At 38.4% G+C, this 24,479-nt stretch overlaps 2 protein-coding genes and 1 long non-coding RNA gene across 3 annotated transcripts; 1 reads left to right on the top strand and 2 right to left on the bottom strand.

Annotated features, from left to right (window-relative positions):
- Nucleotides 1-1,237: 1,237 nt before the first annotated feature.
- LOC104599441 (Serine/threonine-protein kinase WNK (With No Lysine)-like protein) lies at nt 1,238-4,000 on the top strand. The gene is made up of 7 exons (XM_010261980.3): nt 1,238-1,740; nt 1,845-1,895; nt 2,062-2,190; nt 2,338-2,443; nt 2,620-2,661; nt 2,761-2,817; nt 3,017-4,000. Exons 1-7 carry the CDS (start codon nt 1,610-1,612, stop codon nt 3,818-3,820), a joined length of 1,320 nt encoding a protein of 439 aa, XP_010260282.1. The 5' UTR covers nt 1,238-1,609; the 3' UTR covers nt 3,821-4,000.
- Nucleotides 4,001-5,628: 1,628 nt separating this feature from the next.
- On the bottom strand, nt 5,629-6,384 carry LOC104599604 (uncharacterized). The gene has a single exon (XM_088896343.1). The coding sequence runs from the start codon at nt 6,382-6,384 to the stop codon at nt 5,629-5,631; it is 756 nt and encodes a 251-aa protein (XP_088752469.1).
- Nucleotides 6,385-12,631: 6,247 nt separating this feature from the next.
- LOC148803498 (uncharacterized) lies at nt 12,632-24,106 on the bottom strand. Its single transcript, XR_016075146.1, has 2 exons — nt 23,726-24,106; nt 12,632-13,098 (listed from the first exon to the last, which is right to left on the bottom strand). It is a non-coding gene; the product is annotated as an uncharacterized LOC148803498 (long non-coding RNA).
- Nucleotides 24,107-24,479: the final 373 nt, after the last annotated feature.

Here is a 24,479-nt window from a genome sequence, read left to right as displayed (position 1 = left end):
TTTTTGATTAGGAGAAGTATGTCGTCTGGAGGGGGCGCAGCGCACCGCAATTCGTGCGCACTTCCTCTTTCTCCACCCTCCCCTCTTTATTATTATTATTATTATTATTATTATTATTATTATTATTATTTATTTTATTAATTCAACACTTTTTTTTTTATTTTATTATCAAATTTATCAATCAAACAAACCTCTACGACTCTATCTTCACTCTGTAGTCTGTTCTGTAATCCTTCACTCCTTCCCTCCCACCCCCACTTTCTTTTCTTTCTTTATGCTTAACGATGCACCGCCCCCTCTGCCATGTCACGTGGCGCACGTGACATCCCAACCCCTAAACTGTACCACCTGCTTGCCTTTGCCCTTATCACAGCTTAATTTAGTTTGTTAAGGCCCCAAAATTACCATTGTGGCCCCCCAAGGGGGTCCTTTCAACTGACACCCCATGTACTATTTTACATTTGTTTAAGCACTAACCCAAATCCAAATCCTCACAAGCCCCATCATCTTTTGATCAGTAAAGATTCCATGCCACTTTGGTTTGCCTTGATTGCCCTCCATGAAATGAAATGCCCAAAGCTAAGAGGCTAAAAGACCAACCTATAATCTATGCCCTAAGCCAATTTTGAATGTAGACGAAGTTGGGTTCTCATCTATCTATAATTCTATACTTCATTACCTGCATTTAAAGATGGGCATACACCTTCAAGAGTCAAGACCCATCTGCTTTTTCTAGGGGTTCAGACTTCAGCTCAGCTGACCCACCAGACCTAAACAAAATTCTCCACTAAAAAGAACATGGGTAGACTTTGTTTAGACATTTTTAGTCCAGATTATTGATCAAGAGTGACCCAAGCCCAATCTAATTCTAACCAATTATATTTTTACAACCTCTAACTAACCGAAACAATAAATATGATTTGAACAATTGAATTAGATTTTCTTGCACAAACTAATGAACCAGCTACGTTGCAGAGGAATAAATTCTAATCCAGTACCATGTCTCCAGTACACTGGGGGCAATATACCAACTCAGTCACAGGCCACAGAGCTTTGGTTCTTGAACCCGGCCTGGTCCAGTTGGTATGATGGGTTGTGGAATTTGGATGCTAGGGCTTGATACACTTCTCATCCTGTAAGTCCAAGGGCAAGAAGGTAATTCGGTCATTGGAACTAGTCTCCTTTTCTTTGCCTCCTCACTGTCACTTAGCTTTGCTAGAAAGAACGTATAAAAGCTGTCTCAGAGATTGTTTTTTAATGGTTAATATATAGCCAACTACAACAACTATCATCAGCTCTCCACCCGCACCATGCACGGTTCATAATCTCTCTCTCATATTTTTTTACCTTTCTGAGTTTACCAAACCTGATTACTTGGGAGTTGGAGAAGCAAAAGGGGAAGTGGTAGAGAGAGAGAGAGAGAGAGAGAGATGAAGAAAGGATCTTCTCTGCAGTTGGTAAGGACATTAGAGTTGCTGAAGAAGATAAAAGGGCTTGGTTAGAGGAATTCACATACGTTATAATTATTCGAAGATTAAGAGAGATAGAAAGAGAAAAAGAGGAGTTGTTGTGAAGTGAACGAGGGAAAAAAGGAGTAGTGAGGGAAGAGATGGTGGGCTCAGGAGCATCAGACAGGAGCAAAGAAGCGGTTGGGATGATGGCCCTGCACGAGGCCCTCAGGAGTGTCTGTCTCTGTTCAGACTGGACTTACGCCGTCTTCTGGACCATTCGACCACGCCCGTATGTTAGACACACTCTGCTGCTCTTCTGTGGAATTTAACTAAATCTCTCAGTACTTTTTCTGCTCTTTTTTTTCCGTAAATGAGTTTCTATCCTGATTGCAGGAGAAGTAGAGGTGGTAATGGATGCAAGGTTGGCGACGACAACGGTAGCTTGTGAGTATGATTTCTGTTTACTCTTGTACTTGCAGAAACAGAGGGTAGAAAACAGGGGACTAAAGGACAGAGATGGATAATTTAGATAAAGATGGGCCCTGAAGATTACACGATCTGGGTTTTACTTCCACTTCTCTTTTTCTGAGCTGGGTTTTCATTTTTGTAGGATGTTAATGTGGGAAGATGGGTTTTGCCGAGGAAGAGTTGCCGAGTGTCTGGAAGATATAGATGGGGAGGATCCAGTCAGAAAGGCCTTCAGCAAAATGTCCATTCAGTTGTATAATTATGGAGAAGGGTGGGTACTGGGTAGGTGTTTCTTTTATTTATTTATTTTTTCTTTCTTCAGTTCAGTTTCTTTTGTTTCTCCATTTCGGTGTGGAAAAAATATAGTTATCTAATTATCTCATCAATGTGGTTATGCCTGGTTCATCGATTTGAACAGGTTGATGGGTAAGGTTGCTTCTGATAAGTGTCACAAATGGGTTTTCAAAGAACCTTCTGAATGTGAGCCAAACATCTCCAACTACTGGCAAAGCTCTTTTGATGCTGTATGTAGCCTCCTACCTTCTCTTTCCCCAACCCCCACTTTACTGCAAGGTTAAAAATTTTTAGAATGTCAAGGCATAGAAGCTTGCACACTCCTCTGCCTCAGATGGGCTTCATTCTTTCCTAAATGTAACCATCATAACGATTGTTTAATGTCCTCTACTTGATATAATTGCAGCTTCCTCCTGAATGGACTGATCAGTTTAACTCAGGAATTCAGGTGTGGACAAAATCATGTATGCCAATGTCGTTTTGTGTAATTTGCAATTTCTTTCCTTTTAATAGCTTAGATTTGTCTTTTGTAATCTGTCTTGGATAGACCATTGCTGTGATTCAAGCTGGCCATGGCCTTCTACAATTGGGATCCTGCAAGATTGTGAGTTACTATTTTCTTTTCCTTTTACCTTTACCTTTACCTTTTTTTCTTTCTGCTTTTTAGCTCAGCTATGATTAAAGCTTAATCTGTGCTGTTTTCTTTCTTTTTTATTTTTCGCAATGATCATTTGGATTTTGTGAACCATTTACACCTTCATTGTTTGAATAACACGGGGGTTAATAACATCTATCCTCCTCAGATACCTGAAGACTTGCATTTTGTGCTGAGAATGAGACATACCTTTGAATCTCTTGGCTACCAATCTGGCTTCTACCTCTCCCAGCTCTTCTCTTCAACAAGGAACACTTCTTCCTCAACCTCTGCTCCTTCAAAGCAAGTGGCAGGGCCAAGCCGTCCCCCTGCTCCCATTTTCAATTGGAGCCAAAGGCCACTCCCTACTGCAACTTCTGTCATGGGTTCCCCAAATTTCCATAATGCTTCTCGCCTTGGGCTGCCACAGACCAAAGATGAAACGCATCTCTTTCTCCTACCCCATTCATCAGAGACCCAAGTCAATAACATGATTGCAGATCATGACTCTGACTTAAAATGGCCAAATGGGCTCTCCTTCTTCAATGCTCTTACTGGTCGGGTTGATGATGCTAAGATTCTGTTCGGGCCCGAAAACTTGGGGAACAAGCCAAACCAACAACACCATCCCCTTGTTCTTGCAGGGAAGAATTCTATGTCTGCAATGAACCTCTGTGTTAGAACCGATGAATCTAATAAGGTCATGTCTGAAGCTTCTAACTCACAGAACCAGCACGGAAATGGAAGTGAGAATCCTGGTAATGCAAACCCTACTGATTACTTGAGCTTGGAGAGCCATTCAAACAATGTCCGGAAGATGGAAAACAAGTTCAAGAGGAGTTTTACATTACCCGCAAGAATGACTTCATCATCATCTTCCTCTTCTCTAGATCATCATCCACACCACCCTATGGACTATAGAGGTTCTGAAGCTGGCATCTATTCTGATATCATGGAAACCTTTTTGGAATAATTGGATAATGATCTGTATGGGAGGAGGATAAGGGTGAGATGATGTACTACTCTATCTGCAGGCAAATTTGGTCCTTTTTTCCTACTTGAATGTCTCAATGCCCCATTTACTATTTTCTGTCATTGCATGGGACTTTACCTTCATCTGCTATTCATCTATAAATAAACTTTATCCTTTAAACTTGTAATGATCATCACTCCCGCCAGCTTTTATTTCAAGATTTAAGACACTAATCCTAGTTTGCTTGACTCATTTCTCATGGAAGTTCAATAAAATCTTTGGACCAATCATCTGCTCATGTTTTCCGTTTGATTTAAAGAAATGTAGAGAGACCCTTTCAGAGAAACTATATATAAACGATTACAATAACCACAACGTGTACAATCAATAACAAGAATTAAGAAAGCAAAGAAGGGAAACACAAACATTCAAGTGTTTTGGACCATGCAGCACGCATATTGGGAGTTGTAGGGAAAATCACGCTTAAAAATCTCAGTACTGCATGGTGTAAGAGATATAAAATGTTGAATACCGTATTATTCCCATTTGGAAAGAGACACCACACTGGAGAGAGAGAGAGAGAGAGAGATCCCAACTCCATGCTTTAAGAACCTGAAATGATTAATTCTATTTCTACCCGAGACATCCATTTTTCTCCTTCATCCAAAGTCAATTCGTCATTTTGTTCCACAGGAAATTCAGTAATGAGGTTGCCTGGTCATCAAGAGAATAAAATGTTATAAACAGTCTGATCAATTATTTATGATGCCGACTATTTTCAACAACTTTGTCAATGTAAAAATTAATTTACGACGGAGAATGGGACAAATTCTTGAATATCTACCCTACATTTGTAATTGAGTAATTCTTGGTTTAGACCATAATTTGGACACACCATGCAGTCCATGAATTAAACAGTGTGGCCTTCCAATATTCTCATCAAAACTAATGTTTTGATGGGGAAAAATAAGCAATTAAGAGCTGACTTCGAATGAGCTTTGGAGCCTGCCTCGAGAGCTTTCCATGAATAAACAGTACTTAAACCAGGATTCCCTGTTCTGCTTTGACGAAGCGCCTTCTATTCTTTTATTATCCCCCCGCTTATTTCCATATTTAAGCGTTAACAGAAACCTTCTATATAAGGCCCTAGAATAGTAATAAAGCACCTTAGAGAAGATCAAAGGTTATGAGAGATGGATAATTGACACCACTAGTGGAGTGGTTAAAACTTATAAGTGTTGATGAATTGAAATTTTGAGAAGATCAAGAAGCTGGATTTGGATATATAACAATATAAGCGTGGTTTTTCATGCTGCAAAACTCGATCGGACGCGCGAGAGTCCCCGGTTTTCTAAGGCGGGTGATAGTTTTCCTCGTGGAATAAATAAGATTTGTTGAACCTCGTTAAGGACTTACTACAGCTCAAGAAGGAGAGACCCTGATGACCCAGCGGCATCTTATATCTTTCTCCATTGCGGAATATTAAAGAAAAAGCTGAATTAATTAAGCTAGTGATATTGCAACACTGGAAACAAACCTTAACAGCTCGATCAATTGGTGGTAGCGTTGTAGTAACCATTAATTAAAGAATTAAGGGAAAAGAAACTCGATCGGTTGCAAAGGTAAAACAATTGACTTTGTAATGCTTTTTTTTTTCTTTTTTACAAGTGAACAAGTTGCAGATCAGAGAATTATGGAATGAAGAAGAAATTATTACAAACCCAGTAATCAAGCGATTTCACGCAGATAATGAGAACCCCAGAACCATAAATAGCCGTTACTCGAGATCTATATATATATATATCTATTTACTGATTCTCTTTCAAGGTCGGCTGGAGAGAGTGGCATTCTCTGCAAGCTAACAAAAATGATCGGAGAAACTGCCAGCCAGACGATGAGCGTGCAGATTTCTTCTTATCCTTGACTTTTTTCTTGGATTTCAGGTCTTCTTGCACCAAAATTCCAGTCTTCTTTCTGCGGGAAACCTCCTTGGATGGTGTCAAAATTGGTGCTGGCGCTATAAACTGCCATCTTTGATGAGGCGGCATGGGCCTATTCGCCTGGTTTCTCATTCCAGTAATTGGTGGTCGAGCTGCAACTCTCTTGTCCGAAATGGATGGTCTCCTCTCTGAGTTTTCGCTGTAGCTCGTTCGAGCACTACTGCAGCAGCTGCTTCTACTATTGCTGCTGTTGCTACGAGACGACATGAACGAGTCCCTGCTACTAACGCTGCTGCTGGTGCAACGGCTCAGTCGAGAACACCCACTCCCGGCAACTTTTACCGGTTGAAATGGAAACGCATGTGGTAGAAGCCGACCATTGTAGAACAAAACGTCAGCTGGGTAGTTCTTGTCCGGATCATTAGCCGGAGAGTCTGGTGTGATGCAACCGAACTCGAAATCAGATTCATCATGATCGTCGGTAGTATCAGTAGTCGGGTACTCAGGAATGACATGGCCAAACTCGAACTCCGAGTACCGGTCTTCGTCTTGATCTTGATCTTGTGTGCCCATGCCGAAGGATGAGAAGGTATCACAGAAATCTGTCTCGGCGGCAACGCCCATAGTATGTTCGTGCCAGAGTCCTTCCATGGAATTCTGTGCCAATTAACTTGCTTGCAGATGGAGAAAACTGGGTCCCTGATATCTATATATACAAGCTTAGGGAGCTTAAACGCTCAAGGGTTAAACATGGGATGATCTGGACTGTTTTGGGACCATTCAGAAATCTAGGTGGTATGAATCATGTCTTCCAAACTTTGCCAATTCGATCGACATCATTCAATAAATAGTGCTCTGGTAAATATTCTAACTATTGTTGTACTATGCAATGAACCCAAGGGGTCTCTCATTTTCAATCAACCCAACTCCCGGCCGATCAGCTTAGACATCCATGCATGCAGCCTGACCCACCAATTGAAGGATCTGGATCATGATTCAGTGGGGTCACAACCAAAACACTCCCGATCAGCTCAGACATCCATGGAGTGACCCACCAGCACCAATTGAAGGGTCTGGATGCTCATGATTCAGTGGGTCATCACCCAAACACTCAAACCCTCCTTTAATTAATTTCCTTTTGGTTGGGGTATAAGAAATCATTGAATCCCCACACATCTTCCATGGCTTTTCTTTGTTTTTAAGAGAGACCCTTCTTTTTTTATTTTTCCAATAAAGAAATCTTATAAAAATATTTTGTTCCATGTACGTGTTATTTAAATGAGAATTGCACCAAAGTATAACTACAGTCTTAATATATGGTTTTCTTTTGGTCTCTCACAAGGGCTTGCAATGATGGAATGAACCTAGATTTCTGTGTTTTCTGAGACAGAAGCTTTTTACAAGGAATTAATCTAATTACAATCAATTGATCACCTTTGATAGTTCCCAATATTTATGGCGACAGTAGACATACTTGGGGATTTATAAAATTTTCTTGTCACCCATCAAGGCCTTCAGTAGGACCTTGAATCCATGGTCTCATTATGCTCTTGGGACCGGAGGCCACACCATGCATCTTCAGTCTCCTTCAAGCTTGGTAAAACCCATCTCATGTGAATCATATATCTATATATATATATATATTAATTTGTATCACATAGTGTAGCATAACTTGTCAACATGACCGGCTGTAATGAAGTGTCAAGATTGTATAGCATAATGACTGTCTACATTCTGTTAATTTGTCTGATCACCAATTAAGGAGGTTATACTTAGATATCCAGTCAGGCTGGAAGCTAGCTCCTTTCATGTCAGTACTGCTGTTAAATTCTGAATGTAGTTGAAATTGTTGAACTCAAGCAAACCGAGGTTGTACTATTCTGAACCATTAAAATTACAAGGCACCATCTTCCTGTCTGCAAAACTTTACCATATGTAAAGACAATAATGTTGTGCAGCTAGCTTACGTCGACGCAGAACAACAAACGCATCATTAATTGGAAAATTACACATACAAGAGAGGTCACAGGTGCAGTGAGTCATGTAAGAATTGAATTAATTAGCTTAATCCAGCTGCTGGACAAATGGCTAAAGCTTCCATGTAGTCCGAGTAGAGTAGTGTTTGCTATTTATACCATGCATGAACAATCTTGGTTGCTAGCTAGGAAGGTGCAGCCATTGTCTGGGTCTGACTCTGCTGGGGAATGGGGATGGAGAGATTAACGCATGCAAATCAGCGGCAGCTTCACTCATTTGGAAGACACCATGTAATAAAGCCAAACCGATGAAACAAGCAATTGCAGCCCGCCTCCCAATTCCCAAGATGCATGGTTGCACGTAACTATCGGATTGCATTTGCATTGCATCCTCGGATTGATTCTTGGGGACTTGGGGAAGCTGCACTTACATTGTCCTGCTCTGCTATCTCAAGATACGCGGTTAACCAACTTTATATATATATATATATAGTCTTTTCAATCCGTTGGAACCGTTTGAACAGTCATTCGATCAAGATTTTGGGTTTTGTTTAGTTAGATGGTCAAAAAATCATTGATTTGATCAAGAACCGTTCGATCTAAGGATCAAAATTTTGTCATGTATCAGTCGATATGTATCGTATCAGAGCTTTCCCGATATGCCCTTCTAGGAGGTGTTTCGGGTCGACAACTGGTTCAGGGGTAGACCAGCCTTAAATTGGTCCCTTTGAACCAGTTTCAAAAAATAAAAAGAAAACATAAAAACAGTACCAATATAGACCAATATGCTCTACCGGCATATCACCATGTATTGATATTTTGAACCTTGGTTCGACCCATTCAGTTCAACCATTGCACACTCAATGTATACAAACTTTCGGAGGCCATAACTTTGCACTCCGATGTCCGATTGGGGTATTTTTTTTTTATTTTGGGTAACTTTTTGAGATCTATGTGTCTCAATGGGCCATAGGTGCCTTGCCCCGTTATTTTTGAAAAAAAAAAACCTTTTTTGACCTCAAATTGCATTTTTTAATATTTTTTTTAAATAAAAAAAATTAAAAACTAAGTTAAAAAATATAAATTAAATATAAAAATACATGTAACATATCTAAAATATATTTATACACTATTTTTTGATAAAATATATATTTATACACATATATACATATGTATATAAATATATATACCTAATACATGTATATGGTGATGTGGCAGAGTCTAAAACGTTCAACCCGGCTGGTTGAACAAGCTACCAGAAACCTAGAGGCAAAAATTTAAAATTTAAGATAATGTGTGTGGTGAGAGAGATAAGTTTTTTTATTGCATTTATAATTTATAAATAATAATTTTTAAGATAATGTAATGCATTGATTTTAAATTTGATCGTACGTACAAAAAGCTTTAATTTAATCTATTAATAAAATAAATATTTTAATGTGTTTTTATTTATTTTTACTATAATGTAATTGATGAGGGAAGATTTGGCCCTCCATTGACATCATGACACATGGCATATCAGAACAGTTGGACTACATCCCAGCATCACCTAGGCGACAACTTGCCTTGGCCAAAATGGGGTCCCAGCTGGTGACCTGCCTCTGCCGTCGACCTGGTGACCTACTTCTATTGTCGACCTGGCGACCTACTTTTGTCGCCGGCCTAGAGACCTGCCTCTGCCGTCGACCTAGCGATCTACTTCTATCGTCGACCTGGCGACCTACCTCTGTCGTCGACCTGGCGACCTGGCAACTTACCTCTGTCGCCGACCTAGCAACTTGGCGATCTGCCTCTGTCGCCAACTTGGCAACCTACCTTTCTATAAGCTTGCTAGTTGTCTCCGAACCTTTCGGGATCACGCCGCGTAATCGTAGGCCTTATCCCCATCCTACCCGAATCGGAGGGAAACGATAAGCCTTATTAATTGGCACGTTATCCTCCTTCCAAAGCGGAACGGACCTCTACGTCATGGGTCGAGGATTCCGGGAGCGTTTCGCGAGACCCACGGTAGCCCAACTATATAAGGGCATCAGCCCTTGAGACCTAGGTAGATGCACAATTTTTAGTTCCCGCAGCTCTCCAACTCTCTCACATTTAGCTATCTTAAAATCTCTGATTCGCTAACTTAAGCATCAGAGTGCCCACCTTGGGTAAAGCAACCCAGGTACTCTGACACTATTTCCTTGCAGGCCACATTAGAGCCACCTCTCCAGCTCGACACGATTCAGCTAGGCATCAGAGCCACCTCTCTAGCTCGTCACCATTCAGCTAGGCATAAGAGACACCTCTCCAGCTAGGCATCAGAGCCACCTCTCCAGCTCATCAACATTCAGCTAGGCATCAGAGCCACCTCTCTAGCTCGTCACCGTTTAGCTAGGCATCAGAGCCACCTATCCAGCTCGTCACCACTCAATTAGGCATCAGAGCCACCTCTCTAGCACATCACCATTCAGCTAGGCATCAAAGCCACCTCTCCAGCTCATCACCACTCAGTTAGGCATCAAAGCCACCTCTCCAGCTTATCACCATTCAGCTAGGCATCAGAACCACCTCTCCAGCTTGTCACCATTTATCTAGGCATCGGAGCCACATCTCCAACTCGTCACCACTCAATTAGGCATCAAAGCCACCTCTCCAACTCATCACCACTCAGTTAGGCATCAAAGCCACCTCTCCAGCTCGTCACCATTTAGCTAGGCATCAGAGCCACTTCTCCAGCTTGTCACCATTCAGCTAGGCGACCAAGCCACCTTCCAGGTAGGAACCATTCAGCTAGGTGTCCAAGCCACCTTCCAGGTAAGGATTATTCAGCCGGGCATCTGAGTCACTAACCAACCGAGAGCTGCCAAAATGTGCATCATCAATTGGCGCCGTCTGTGGGAAACGCTACAAAAGGCTATGTTCTCACTCGATTCTCTGAGCCTCAAGTAATAACATCTTCAAGCAACAACAATAGCGCTTGATCGAAAGAACCTAGGTGGGCAAAAACAAAATGATTAGCCCAAACGAGTTCTCACAGTCTTGCTTGAACAGAATCTCCCTAACTATGAGGCCACCCCCATATGTCGAGCTCTACGTGCTCTCTGCGAGAGTTGGCGGCCAACAGAATGTGAGGCCACCCCCTAGGTCGAGCCCTCCGTGGTTCCCATGGGAGTTGATAGCCAACAAATTGTGAGGTCGCACCGTAGATCGAGCCCTCCATGCTTTACGTGGGAGTTGATGGCCAGCTGGTTGTGGAGTCGCCCTTGCAGGCTAGTCCTGCCAAGGTGACAAGGTGCTTGTAGGTTGAGGTGCTGAGAGCAAAACTAGACTATCAAAATTCCGACGACCTGGCGACCTAGAGACCTGCCTCCGAACTGGCGACCTAGAGACCTACCTCTGAACTGGTGACCTGCTTCTGCCGACCTGGAAACCTACTTCCACCGACCTAGCGATTTGCCTTTGCCTCCAAGATGGCGACCTACCTCCGCCGACCTAGTGACACATAATCAGCCCGGATGAGCCTTGTCAGCCCTGTTCGTGAGGTCGCCCCTGCAGGTCGAGTCCTCAGTGGTTCCCGCGGGAGTTGGCGGCCAACGGACTGCAGTCACCCTTGCGGGTTGAGCCTTTCAAAGTTCCCATGCGAGTTGGCAACCTGCAGTTAGTAAAGTTGCCCCCGTAGGTTGAGCTCCTTGTGGCTTGTCATAGGAGTAGATGACCAGCACCTTAGAGGACTAACACAGAGCAGCCGTGATACCAACCCGCTACTTAATTTCTAACATTGACGCACATATGACAAGGGGAAGCCAAACTGCTTTCAACATCAAGGACCCCTAAGCCGACCTCAAAATATGTTGGTAACAGACCAAAGGACCTCCGACGAAGCACAAATCAACTCCCTTCGTTGAGTTGATCTCAGCTCGGGAGTGGGGGGCAATTGATGATGGTAGATTTGGCCCTCCACTGACATTATGACACATGGCATATCAGAACAGCTGCACTACATACATATATATATATATACATATATATATACATATATATAATACATATATATATATATATGTGTGTGTGTGTTATTTATTTATTTATAAATATATTATTTATATTGTATTTTTATAAATTTGTTATATTATTTATTTATTTATTTATAAAAACATGTATATATATGATGAAAATAATTAAAAATACTGTATTTTTTGTTTTCTCTTTATTTAAATTAGTATATTTTATTTTTTCTTTTAATAATTTATTAATTTTTAAAGAAAACAAGTCGGATCAAATCTGATCCGAAGATCTGATATGATTCGAATTTAGATCGACTCCTATCAAATCTGATCAGATCGGATTTGACATGAACAATGTCGGGTCGGGTTCGGATATACCCTTATTTGAATCCGATTTTATCCATTTACATCCCTACATTGTTTAACCTAATTAGGAAACACTTTTTGTCAAATTAAAGAAGACCAGAAAATACTAACCTTTTTTCTTTTTTTTTTCGTAAGAGGAAACACTTACCGTAAATAAATAAATAAATAATATATATATATTAAAACACAGTTGTCTAGAAATTTTCTCCTTTTTGTCAATTTTTAATTTTTTTATTGCATGTCATTTTTGAAACAACCAATGAAATGCTCTCCTTCCCCATAAAAATTATCTAAAATGAGTTTGTGTTCTGTGAACTGATGGATTCATTGCGTGAACCCACCAATCTTAATTGACCATATCGTCCAGGCCCAAAACTCTTAAAGTTAACGCGTCTTTCGCCATTAGCATGCGCTAACCGGTTGAACCAGTCACAAAAGAACAAAATATAATTCAAAAACACCCAACCCGCCATTCTCCTTCCCATTTTGTTTACTTTTCGTTGCTTTATCTCATCTAGTTCAAATGCATTATCTAGATCCCTGTTCTTCCCTGATACAAAATTATCATCCTAGTCTCCAGTATGTCTATTTATTTTTTCATTATACTTGGGGTCTGTTCATTTCATCTTTAACTCTTATCTCTTAAGAGGAATCTTTGACCACCCCAAAAATTACAGACGATTCAATCGAATTTACAAGTGGAAAATTACCAGACTTCATGGTTTTAGGAGGAGAATTTCCACTTGGAAAGATGGTTTTTCCAAGTTGTATAACCTTGTTATTAGGAGATAAAGACAAAAGAGCATTTAGATATAGAATCATCAATGACTGAAACAACAAGATATAATAATAGCTGCAAACCCCATGACAAAAAGCAATCTCCTGGGCTTGAACTGAGATAGATTTTCAAATTGAACCTAACAGTCCATAACATTAAGAATAGAACTAACTGCGCGCCCAAGGAGCACTGATCCGCTTGGGAGTTCAGACTTCTACTATCTCATGCAATTCTGGAGATTTGACAAGAGAACTAAAAGTCAATCAAGACCATATAAAAATCAAAAAGGGAGATGACAGATTTACATTAGTCAATCAAGAAATACACCTAATAAAACCAAACTCCAGCAATTCAAGCAACGATTTCAACCGTTCAGTGGAGGAAAAGCAACGAAAACCAGACAAAATGGGAAAGATAGTGAAGTAGGAATGCGGGCTGGGTGTTTTTGAATTATATTTTGTCCTTTTGTGACCGGTTCAACCGGCTAGTGCATGCTAACGGTGAAAGACGCGTTAGCTTTAAGAGTTTTGGGCCTGGACGACGTGGTGGATTCAGATTGGCGAGTTCACGTACGCGTCCAATGAATCCACCGGTACATAGAACGCAGATTTATCTAAAATCTCTCTTTATCCTACACGTTTCTTAATAACCTAAATAATATCCTCTCCTAAATTTTTTATTAAATTACTTTCTCCATTTTTTTCTAAATTATTTCTAATTTCTATTTATTTCCTTCTTATTTATCCTCTCCCCCACTTTTTATCTATATTTATCTAAAGAAAGTTTGAATTAAAAAATGTTAAAATATTTAAATATTCCAACGAAATTATATAATAATTTTAAAATATTTATTAGAAACACAAAAATAATTATAATAGATTTAATAATATTCATATTATTAATAATTTTATATTTTTACAAAATTCATAATGAAATTATGTACTAACATTATAAATAAAGATTTTCCAGATTATTCAATTTAAATGTTATTAAAATAATAAAAAATTAACATTAAAAATTAAAATATTATTAAAATATTTTAATAATTAAATATCTTAAATAACAAAATTCTAAAATAGCTAAATAATTATATAACAAAGTAATTAATGTTATGTAATAACTTTAAAATAACGAAAATTTTTAAAAACTTTATATTTTATTTGAATATTTAAATAAATAAGTATTTTAAATAATGAAATATTTAACACAATAAGATTTTAAATAGTTAAAATAACAAAATCATATAATAAATTCAAAAAAATTTCTTAAAAGTAGAACAATAATTATAACATAATATTCAAATTAATAATAATTTAATATTTTACAAAATTAATAACAAAATTATGTAATAATAGTATAAATTATAATCTTGTGGATTATTAAATACAATAAATAATTAATATTTTAAATTTTAAATAAGGATATTATTTAAATAACTAAATAATATTGTAAATAACTAATTTCACTTATATCAATTAATAATTCTAGAAAAGAACTTTCAAAAAATTAATATTTATTGATAATAATTTGAGAATCTTAATCTATACTTATCTACACTATAACTAATATTTTTTGTAATTATTTATTATGTTTTTTGATAAATATATTATCAATAATTAAGTATAAGTTTATTTTTGTTTTGTTATTTAATAGAAATTTTTCAATAACTATTGGAAATTAAACTACTGTTATTTAACTTTTTAAATTTAATTTATTGTACTTAATGTACTTATTGTATTTTTGTTATAATTTATTGATTAATATTTATTAGAGATTAAACTATTATTTGAGATTACACTATTTCTTGACTAATTTAATATATTTATTAGTATTTATTATATTTTTGTAATTATTGTATTTATTACATTTTTATTAGTTATTTATTGAATTTTCATTATCAATATATTCTCAATAATTGTGTATTTTTTCTATAAATTTTCAATAATTATTGGATATTAAACTATTATTATTTATTAGAGATTAGACTATTAATTCAAATGAACTTAAGAGTGTTCATGGGTTAGTTCGACTCGGTTATAGGTTGTTTGACCAACCAAATTGACTTGGTCAAGTTGGGGAGTTGGTCACCTGAAACCAACTGACTATTAGTGAAAATTGGCCAACTCAGGTTGTATCATTTTAAGTCAATTTTTAGTTTGGTTGGTCAGTTTGAAAGATTTAAACTAAAAGAATTAAATTTAAATTAAAAAATATAATGGCATTATTAAAAAATAAATTTAAATTTTAAATTTATGATATATAATATTTTAGACTAATAAATATGGGAATTTTCCTACTTTCCATATTAAAATATAAAATTTTAATATATATATATATATATATATATATATATATATATATATATATATGGTCATGTCGTTTGATTTTTGGTCGATTTACAAATGGCCAAAGTGAAACAAATCCAACCTGGTTAGGTTGGAAAATTGTTGAAGCAAATTCGACTGGAAATTCTAGAAAACTGACTAACTCGGGTCGAGTTGGTCGGATTGGTTAGTTTCATTAGTTTGATGAACAACCCTGATTGAAATTAATTATTGTTATTTTTGTATTGTAAAAAATTATTAAGAGTAATATATAAAATATAAATAAGTATTAATTATTTAAAAAGTTAAAAATATAAAATAATTATATACTCTTATGTGTTTCTATTATTTAGCTTTCACTTAACAAATCCCATACATCGCATTGGTCCCCGCTAGTAGTTTCCTGAAAATTGAATGGGGCCTTGGTCTCATAGGGTGGGAATTGCAAGTTATCCTAGAATCTCACTACTCTGGCCTTGCAGTAAGGATTTATGAATTATGCCATTCCTGGTTTAGTAGGAGCTGACCTAATTTTGTGATTTCTCATATAAATAAATAGAGAGAGAGAGAGAGAGGAAGCTTGGGTGTAACGAGAGTAAGGGTTTGGTGAAAGAGGTTGTGAATATTTAATCTCTATTGTTTTATAGTGGATTTCTTCTCTTACCAATCGAATTCTCAAGTGGTTGTATCTACTTTATATGGAAAATTTGAAAATTTACTTTGGTCATGAGGGTGTATTGTGAATAATATGGTCTATATTTTCCTCATACTAGTAGTAGATGAGTAAACAAAGCAGGTGGCTCAAAAAGGAATTCGGATTTTGTCCTCACAAAACCATTCTCACACCTTCCTTATAGCCTTTTCAGTCGTGCATTGAAATTGTTGGAGTTCATTAACCAACTAGGACAATTAGTTAGAGACTAACTTAAATGCAAACTTTCTAGAATTCAAACACATGTAACTATATATATTATACATTTCATGAATGAAAAGCAATTATTTTCTTTCCCGCTCCACTCCGTCATGGTATCAGAGGCATAAACTCTAAAAACCTGAATTTCTTTCAAGATCTCTTAAATCTCGTCAATGGCGGCAATCTCAATGCAAGAAAATGATCCAATGTCACTATATTTCCCCCATCCTTCTGACAATCCAAGTGCCATTCTTGTTTCAACACTATTAATTGGTGAAAACTATTCGACTTGGAGGCATGCTATGTGAAATGCTCTTCAGGCAAAAAATAAATTTGCCTTTGTCGACATATCACTTCCTCGTCCAGATCTGGCTTCTGGCGACCTGTAATCATGGGTAAAGTGTAACTCGATGGTAATCTCATGGCTATTTAATTCTTTGGCTTCAGATCTCCACAAAAGCGTGGCTTACACTCATATTGCATATGAAATTTGGAAGGATCCTGAGGATTGTTTCTCTCAAGGAAACGTCCCAAGAATACACCAGCTGAAGTGTGACATCACCATTTTGAATCAAGGCTCACTAATTGTTTCGGCCTATCTTACAAAATTGAAAGGGCTCTGGGACGAGCTCTCTATTTTGTCTTCTGTCCCTATTTGTAGTTGTGGTGTGGTCAAGAAATTCAGGGCTGAACTAGAACGTGAGAAACTACATCAGTTCCTCATGGGACTGAATGACAACTTCAACACGATCAAATCCAACATATTGAGCATTGAGCCTCTGCTTGGCATTAATTGAGTGTATGCCTTGATCGTTCAAGAGGAACACAATCAGTCACTCATTTCAGCATAGGGATTCCAAAATCTTGGTGTCGCTACAATGTTCATAAAGACCAAGGCCACCTCTGATCAAAATTCACATGCAAGATATCATTGCGACACTACAAGAAGAATGGCCACACCAAGGACTATTGCTTCGAATTGGTTGGATACCCAGCTAATTGGGACAAAGGACGTCGATCCAAGAAATAAGTCTTAGTTGTTGCACATGCTATTTCGACCCCAAACACTAATGATCAAGTTGTTCTGGCATCTGAGAACTCTTCAATTCTTGGACTCACGTTTGATCAATACAAACAATTAATGTCCCTCCTAAATGGTAACATGCCATCCGTCAACAAAACCAATCTTGATGGTATTGTTGTTGCTTCTCTTATTACTAATTCACATACATCCTGGATTCTTGACAATGGGGCATTAGATCATATGACCCCTCTTCTTGACTCATTTACTTTACTCACAGAATTACATGATCATAAGATTGTTCGATTACCCAATGGATGCTTAATCTCTGTTACACATCATGGCTCTGTGAAAATCACACTAGATATCATTGTAGATCATGTTCTTTATATTCTAGATTTCCAGTGCAACCTGTTATCAATCAATAAACTTACTTCATAGTTATAATGTTCTATTTCCTTCTTTCCTGGGCATTGTATCTTAGAGGACCTTGTATCGAAGAAACAGATTGGGCTGGGTAGAATGGACCATGGTGTATACATCCTCAACACATCTCCCACATCCATCATCCATGCCTCTGTTGTTCCTCTCCCTTCATCTGATTACATGTTATGGCACCAGTGTGCCTCTCCCCAATGCATTTCATCTATCTTTGGTAGTACTCCTTCAAAACATGATCATTGTTGTGAAGTTTGTCACAAAACTAAGCTCACTCGCTTGCCTTTCCTAGTTAGTCATCATTGAGTTACTACTTCTTTTGAGCTTCAGCATTACGACATTTGGGGTGGTTATCGCACACACTTTCATATAGGAGCTCATTTTTTTCTCACAATCGTGAACGATTATAATAGATGTACTTGGGTTTTTTTTTATCCATTATAAATCAGAGACATACAATTGTCTTACTACATTTTGTGAAATGACCAAGAACTGTTCAACTATTTTGTTAAATGCATTCATTCTGACAATGGCTTAGTGTTTCTCTATGGGCCAATGCAACAGTTCTATTTGAGTCATGGAATTGTTGATGAAAGATCATGTGTTGACACTTCGCAACAAAACGGAATTGCTGAGCACAAATATAGACATTTGTTGGAGGTTGCTCGTGCCCTTCAATTTCAAGTTGCTCTTCCCATTAAATTTTGGGGTGAGTATGTGTTAATTGTAGCTTATCTTATCAACTACATGCTTACATTAGTTTTAACAGATAATATTAAGGTATTATTGTAGAAACCTCCATCCTATTCGCATCTCAAAATATTTGGCAACTTATGCTTTGCCCAAGACACCTCACCCTCTTGAGACAAATTCATGTCATGAGCACACAAATGCATATTTGTGGATTATCCATATGTGCAAAAAGGTTACAGAGTATATGACTTGGAGTCAAAATCAATTTTCACCTCCTAGGACGTTGTATTTTATGAGTCCCATTTCCCATTCCAATTCCAAGCCCATCAGCCCCAATTAGAACCCGTAATACCGTTACCTCAACTAGATGATGACCATGAACCCACCACTTGTGAACCTCAACCCCCGATCCACAACACCTCAACTCACGATCCTACTACAAGACCTACCCGCATCCGCAAACTTCCCATTCATCTCATTAACTATATTTGTGATCTTCCCCATTCACTCATATCATTTAGAGTTCAAACAACAACTTTTGACAATAGTACACCTAGTGAACCAAAGAATTTTGCGAAAGTAGCACATGACCCTTGCTGACTACAAGCTATGACCGAAGAAATTGAGGCATTGGAGCGAAATAACACTTGGTCCATTATAGATCTTCCACCAAGAAAACAGGCCATTGGCTCTAAGTGGATTTACAAAGTCAAATATTGGGATGACGGAACCATTGAGTGATATAAAGCCCACCTAGTAGCTAAAGGCTACAATCAAATTGAGGGTCTCAATTGCACTGATACATATGCTCCTGGGGCCAAAATGGTGATTGTATGATGTTTTTTAGCAATTGCATCAATCAAAGGCAAGTCGCTCCGACAATTGGACGTTAACAATGCTTTCTTGAATGGAGACCTTCAAGAAGAAGCTTATATGCACATACCACAAGGATTTGAAATAGGCTCTTTCAATAAAGTGTGTCGATTACACAAGTCCTTATATGGCCTTAAACAGGCCTCCCGTATGTGGTTTGAAAAATTCACAATTGCACTCAAGGAGCACGGTTCATAGTTGGCTATTCTTTGTTCACTTCCTATCGTGATAGATATTTCACAGCAATGTTGGTGTATGTCGATGATATAATAGTCACTAGTGACAACTGCAAACACATTGAGGAACTACTCATCTACCTTCACACTTGTTTTCGTATAAGAGATCTTGGCCCCCTCACATATTTTCTGGGGATTGAAGTGAACTGCTCAGCATCCGGCATCTTCCTGAGCCAATATAAATATGTGCTTGATCTTTTGCAAGATACTGTCATGATCCATTCTAGGCCTAACTCCATTCCTATGGAACAATAATGCCTATTTCATAACAAAGACAGTCCACTGCTATCAGATCCATCCCAGTACAAATGGTTAGTGGGTCATTTGGTCTATCTCACAGTTACAAGACCGGAACTTAGTTTTTCAGTACATACACTTAATTTCTACATGACCCACATGAAGAACACATGAATGCTGCCATGCACATCATGCGTTATCTATGGTCTTCACTAGATCAAGGAATTTTCTTGTTGTCATCAAGTCAACTCAATCTCAAGGCATATTGTGACTCTGATTGGGCTACTTGCCCCCTCACTCGTCGCTTAACTACTGGCTACATTACCATGCTTGGTGGCTCATTGCTCTCTTGGAAGACAAAGAAACAAGCTACTATCTCTTGTTCCTTTGCAGAAGCCAAGTATCGTGCTATGGCAGTTGCTACATCTGAACTACTTTGGCTCAAACAAATCCTTCGTGATCTTAGTGTGTCTATCTCTCAACACATGCATCTATTTTGCGATAATCAAGCAGCTCTACACATTGCCAACAATCCAGTATATCATGAGCGCACCAAGCATATTGAGATAAATTGACATTTCATCAGGCAACATATCTCAAACAAAACAATTCAGACACATCATATTGCTAGTGAGAATCAACCTGCGGATCTTCTAACCAAAGCTTTGGGTTCAGACTAATTCATACGACTCATATTAAAGTTGGGCATCCAATCTCTTCTTGCTCCAACTTGAGGGGGGTGTTGGAGTTTGTTGGCCAGCTAGCTAGTTAGAGGACTAACTTAAATGTGAACTTTCTAGAATTCAATCACATGTAACCATATAAATTACACATTTCATGAATGAAAAGCAATCTATTTTCTTTCCAACTCCACTCTGTAAGAAACATTTATATGCTTATATAATTTTATTCATGGGGAGATATTCTCAATGCACGATTGCAGGGACTCTAAGGACAGTGTTTGAAAACAAAAAAAAAAAAAAAAACATTTTTGGTAATGAGTAAATGAGGTGGTTTCATTGTGCAATCCTCGCTCAGGTTGTACTCCCGCTCCTTGATAAAACTTTCAATTGATTTTAACAAGTTACCGCTAATTATGCTCAGGTGCCGTTAGCACTTGCTTCCAAAGCTCATATTGTCTCAAAGGGTTAAGGGCTCGAGCATAATGAATTGCAGATAATCACGTGACACTAGAGGTGTAAATCACGGCCGTCACAGCACAACTTTACAGGCCTCCCGTGCTTTAGAGGGTTGTGCCTGTCTCCACTGGAATTACTAACAAGTCATGCCCAGCAAGGCCCATGGGATAAGACCAGGCGAGCTTGGACCAGACTGGGTTGTGCTTGTGGGCTAAGCTATGAGAGGCATATTTAAAAAGATGAAAAGAATAATGAAAATTTTAAAATAAATTAATAAAACAAACATGAAATAATGAAATTGAAAAAAAAAATGGATAAATTACAAAGACCCCCCCTGTACTATGAGATCTGTGACAAAAACCCCTGTACTATAACTATGAAACAAAGACCCCCTTCCGTTAGCCTTCCGTTGAAGTCTACAATTACAATATTTTTTAATCCCCATACTACCCCTATAATAACTATTCAGAGAAAAACACTCATCATCTTCTCCAACCTCACAATACACGAACAGTAGAGGGGTTTTTTTGGGAGAGAGAGAGCTCATTTGTTGCCTCACAGTATACATGCCGTTCAGGAGCAATGGGTCAAAACCCCCCTGCCCAATGTGGCTTTCTGCTTTGATAGGTTGCTTGCTGTTTCCACCAGAGCCAACTCCCAATCTGCCTTTCCAGCTTCGGCAACAGAAGTCTGCCACACTAAGGTTACTTCAGGCTGTCTAGATGACCTCCATCAGACGGGAATGCCTCCCAAGAGTTATTGGCATTTCCATTAGGCTCTCCAGAAAACAGAGCCAGCGCCAACCTGTTTGACCGATCTTCAGCAGAAGCATCATCATCCCTTAAATCCACCAAGTCCGTTGTTACCTGTTGTTGCTATGGTTTGGGCTCTTGGCTGTGTCGGTGGGTCGACAGGCCAAGAACCGATCGAGAAGCCGTTGCAGCTGATGCATCCTGCCCAAAACTCTTTCGGGCTTCATGTCCCTAAGCGGAGTCACTGGCTTCCTTTCCTCCCGTCCTTGTGATTCATTTAAATCCCCATAAGGCCTAGACTACCATGGCAGTCTACCATAGTTTCCATAACCAGGTTCATCTTTGAATTCTCCATACTCGTACTCATAAGACCGCGGTGGCGGCCTCCACCGCTCGTCTCTGTCCCCAAACCTATCATCCCTGCCGTGGCCACTGCCACCACCTCGTTGTTTCCTCTCATGCATCATACACTCAAGTCGCTGATCAAGATAGAGTGCATGTTGGATTTTAATCTCATGAGAGATTAAATCCAATGGATTTGATTGATCAATTACATGAGAAATTGCACCTGCACACTTGATTGAAAAAATTAGTTTTTCTCTTACAAAACCTAGTTTTGAACTTGTCCTACATTGAAAAATTATAAGTTTTGTTTTCAGTATTTCAATAGGAGCTGATTTACACTCCTTAGAATTAGTAAAGTATGGGGATTCGATACCGCACAACGCGCGCGCACGCATGTGTGTGGTGCAATGAGGCGCTTTAGAGGCACAATTCGATCGGGTGTGATAAAGAGTCACAATTCAAAGTTAACAGTCACCAATTGTTAACTACTTTTTAAACAGTCACAATGTTTGAAATTGTGACTGTTCAAAGTGCCTTCTCTAAACCAACACCAACCTTTTCTTCATACTCTACACAAATTATTTAAGGAGCATGAATCAGACTCCAAAACACACAATTTTAAAATTCACTCTCTCTCTCTCTCAGTCCGGTCTGCTACAATCTCACAGAAGGTTTCTTTGGAGACTCTTCAACTTTGTTGCTTGTATATTCTCGCCCAAGGCTCTGTTGTATCCTGGGAACGAATTTGCCTATAACCCAACAGCAAACTCAGTAAAACTGAGTGGGGGCAAATAACGTTCTAAAGACAGTGTCTTCAGACGCGCCTTAGAGTTTCTCCTCCAAAGTTACAGTGACCCCATCTTCTCCAACAATTTTAGAACATTATTCTGCAATGGAGGTAGAAGCAAGCATGACTTCGATCAAGATGATGAACCAAGATCTTGTTCGACTAGACCAGTTCGATGGAGCAAATTTCAGCCGATGGCAAGACAAGATGATCTTCTTTCTGACCACACTAAAATTATACTATCTGCTGGACCCGAATCTGTAATCACTTCCTGAACCCACTAACAAAGACTCAGAGAAACTGAAGAAGGAAAGAACAAAACGAAAAGATGACTCACTTCTGTGCCGATGACACATACTGGAAGGCCCTGGAATTCAAATACAATGTGCAAGAAGCAGGTACGAATAAGTATCTTATTGAAGAATACTTTGACTTCACCATGAACGACCATAAACCCATACTGGAGCAAGTTCATGAACTACAGGTGATAGTCAACAAAATTCGATCCCTTAACATCATCCTTCCTGAATCTTTCAAAGTGGGAGCAATCATTGCCAAACTTCCACCCTCTTGGAAGGATTACAGGAAGAAGCTTCTACACAAGGCTGAAAAACTTACCTTGGAGCAAATTCAGCAACACCTTCGTATTGAAGAAGAGTCTCGGTTTAGAGACAGTAGGGATAAGACCCTGGCCGGTATGCTAAACTCTAAGGTCAATTTTGTGAAAAACGGATCGAAGAAGACTAACCATGCATTACAAGTAAAGAAGAAGGATGGGAATTTCAAGAAGAGCAATAGTAAGAAATGATCCTGCTATGTTTGTGGAAAGAAGGGGCATTATGCCTGAGTCTGCCGACATCGGAAAGGCGGAACCAAGTCTGCAAATATGGTAGAAGACAATCTCGTGGCCATGATTACTAAAGTCAACATGGCAGAATCATCTTCTGGATGGTGGTTTGATTCAGGCGCCACAGTCCATGTTTGCAAGGACAAGTCCTTGTTCAAGACATATGAAGAAGTGACTGATGGCCAAGAGGTACAGATGGGAAACCAAACATGTGTCAAAGTTGCTGGAAGAGGTAGCGTAGAGTTGAACTTCACCTCCGGAAAGACACTGACTCTCTTGAATGTTCTCCATGTTCCTGACATTAGAAAGAACTTGGTCTCAGTAAATCTTATTTGTAAGAGGGGATTCAAAGTTGTCTTTGAATCCGACAAACTAATCCTATCCAAGAATGGGATGTTTGTTGGAAAGATATATGGTTGTAATAGTATGTTCAAATTAAGTATTAATGAAGGAAAAATTTCTGCTTATATTGTTGATTATTTCTCTTTATGGCATGATAGATTAGCACACTTGAATTTTAAATCCATAAAAAACATGAGCAAACTTGGTATAATTGCTTACAATAATGAATCAACTAAAAAATGTGAAATATGTGTAAAATCTAAAATAGCTAAGAAACATTTTTCTAGTGTTAAAAGAAATTCTCAACTTCTAGAACTAATCCATTCTAACATTTGTGAACTTAATGGTGTATTAACTAGAGGAGGTAAGAGATACTTCATAACATTTATAGATGTCTTTTGTAGGTACACCTATATCTACCTTATGAGAACTAAGGATGAAGCCTTTGACATGTTTAAACTATATAAGACTGAAGTTGAAAATCAATTAGAAAAGAAAATTAAAATTCTTAGAAGTGATAGGGGTGTTGAATACTTTAAAAAATAGTTTAATTCTTTTTGTGAAGAATTTGGAATAATACATTAGTGTTCTGCTCCCTATACCCTCAATAGAATGGTCTGGCTGAAAGAAAAAATAGAACACTTATAGAAATGATAAACTGCATGT

Source organism: Nelumbo nucifera, chromosome 1 (assembly GCF_055504915.1).
Source record: "Nelumbo nucifera cultivar China Antique chromosome 1, China Antique-T2T, whole genome shotgun sequence".
Classification (NCBI taxonomy): domain Eukaryota; kingdom Viridiplantae; phylum Streptophyta; class Magnoliopsida; order Proteales; family Nelumbonaceae; genus Nelumbo; species Nelumbo nucifera.
This window is presented reverse-complemented; position numbering and strand designations above follow the sequence as displayed.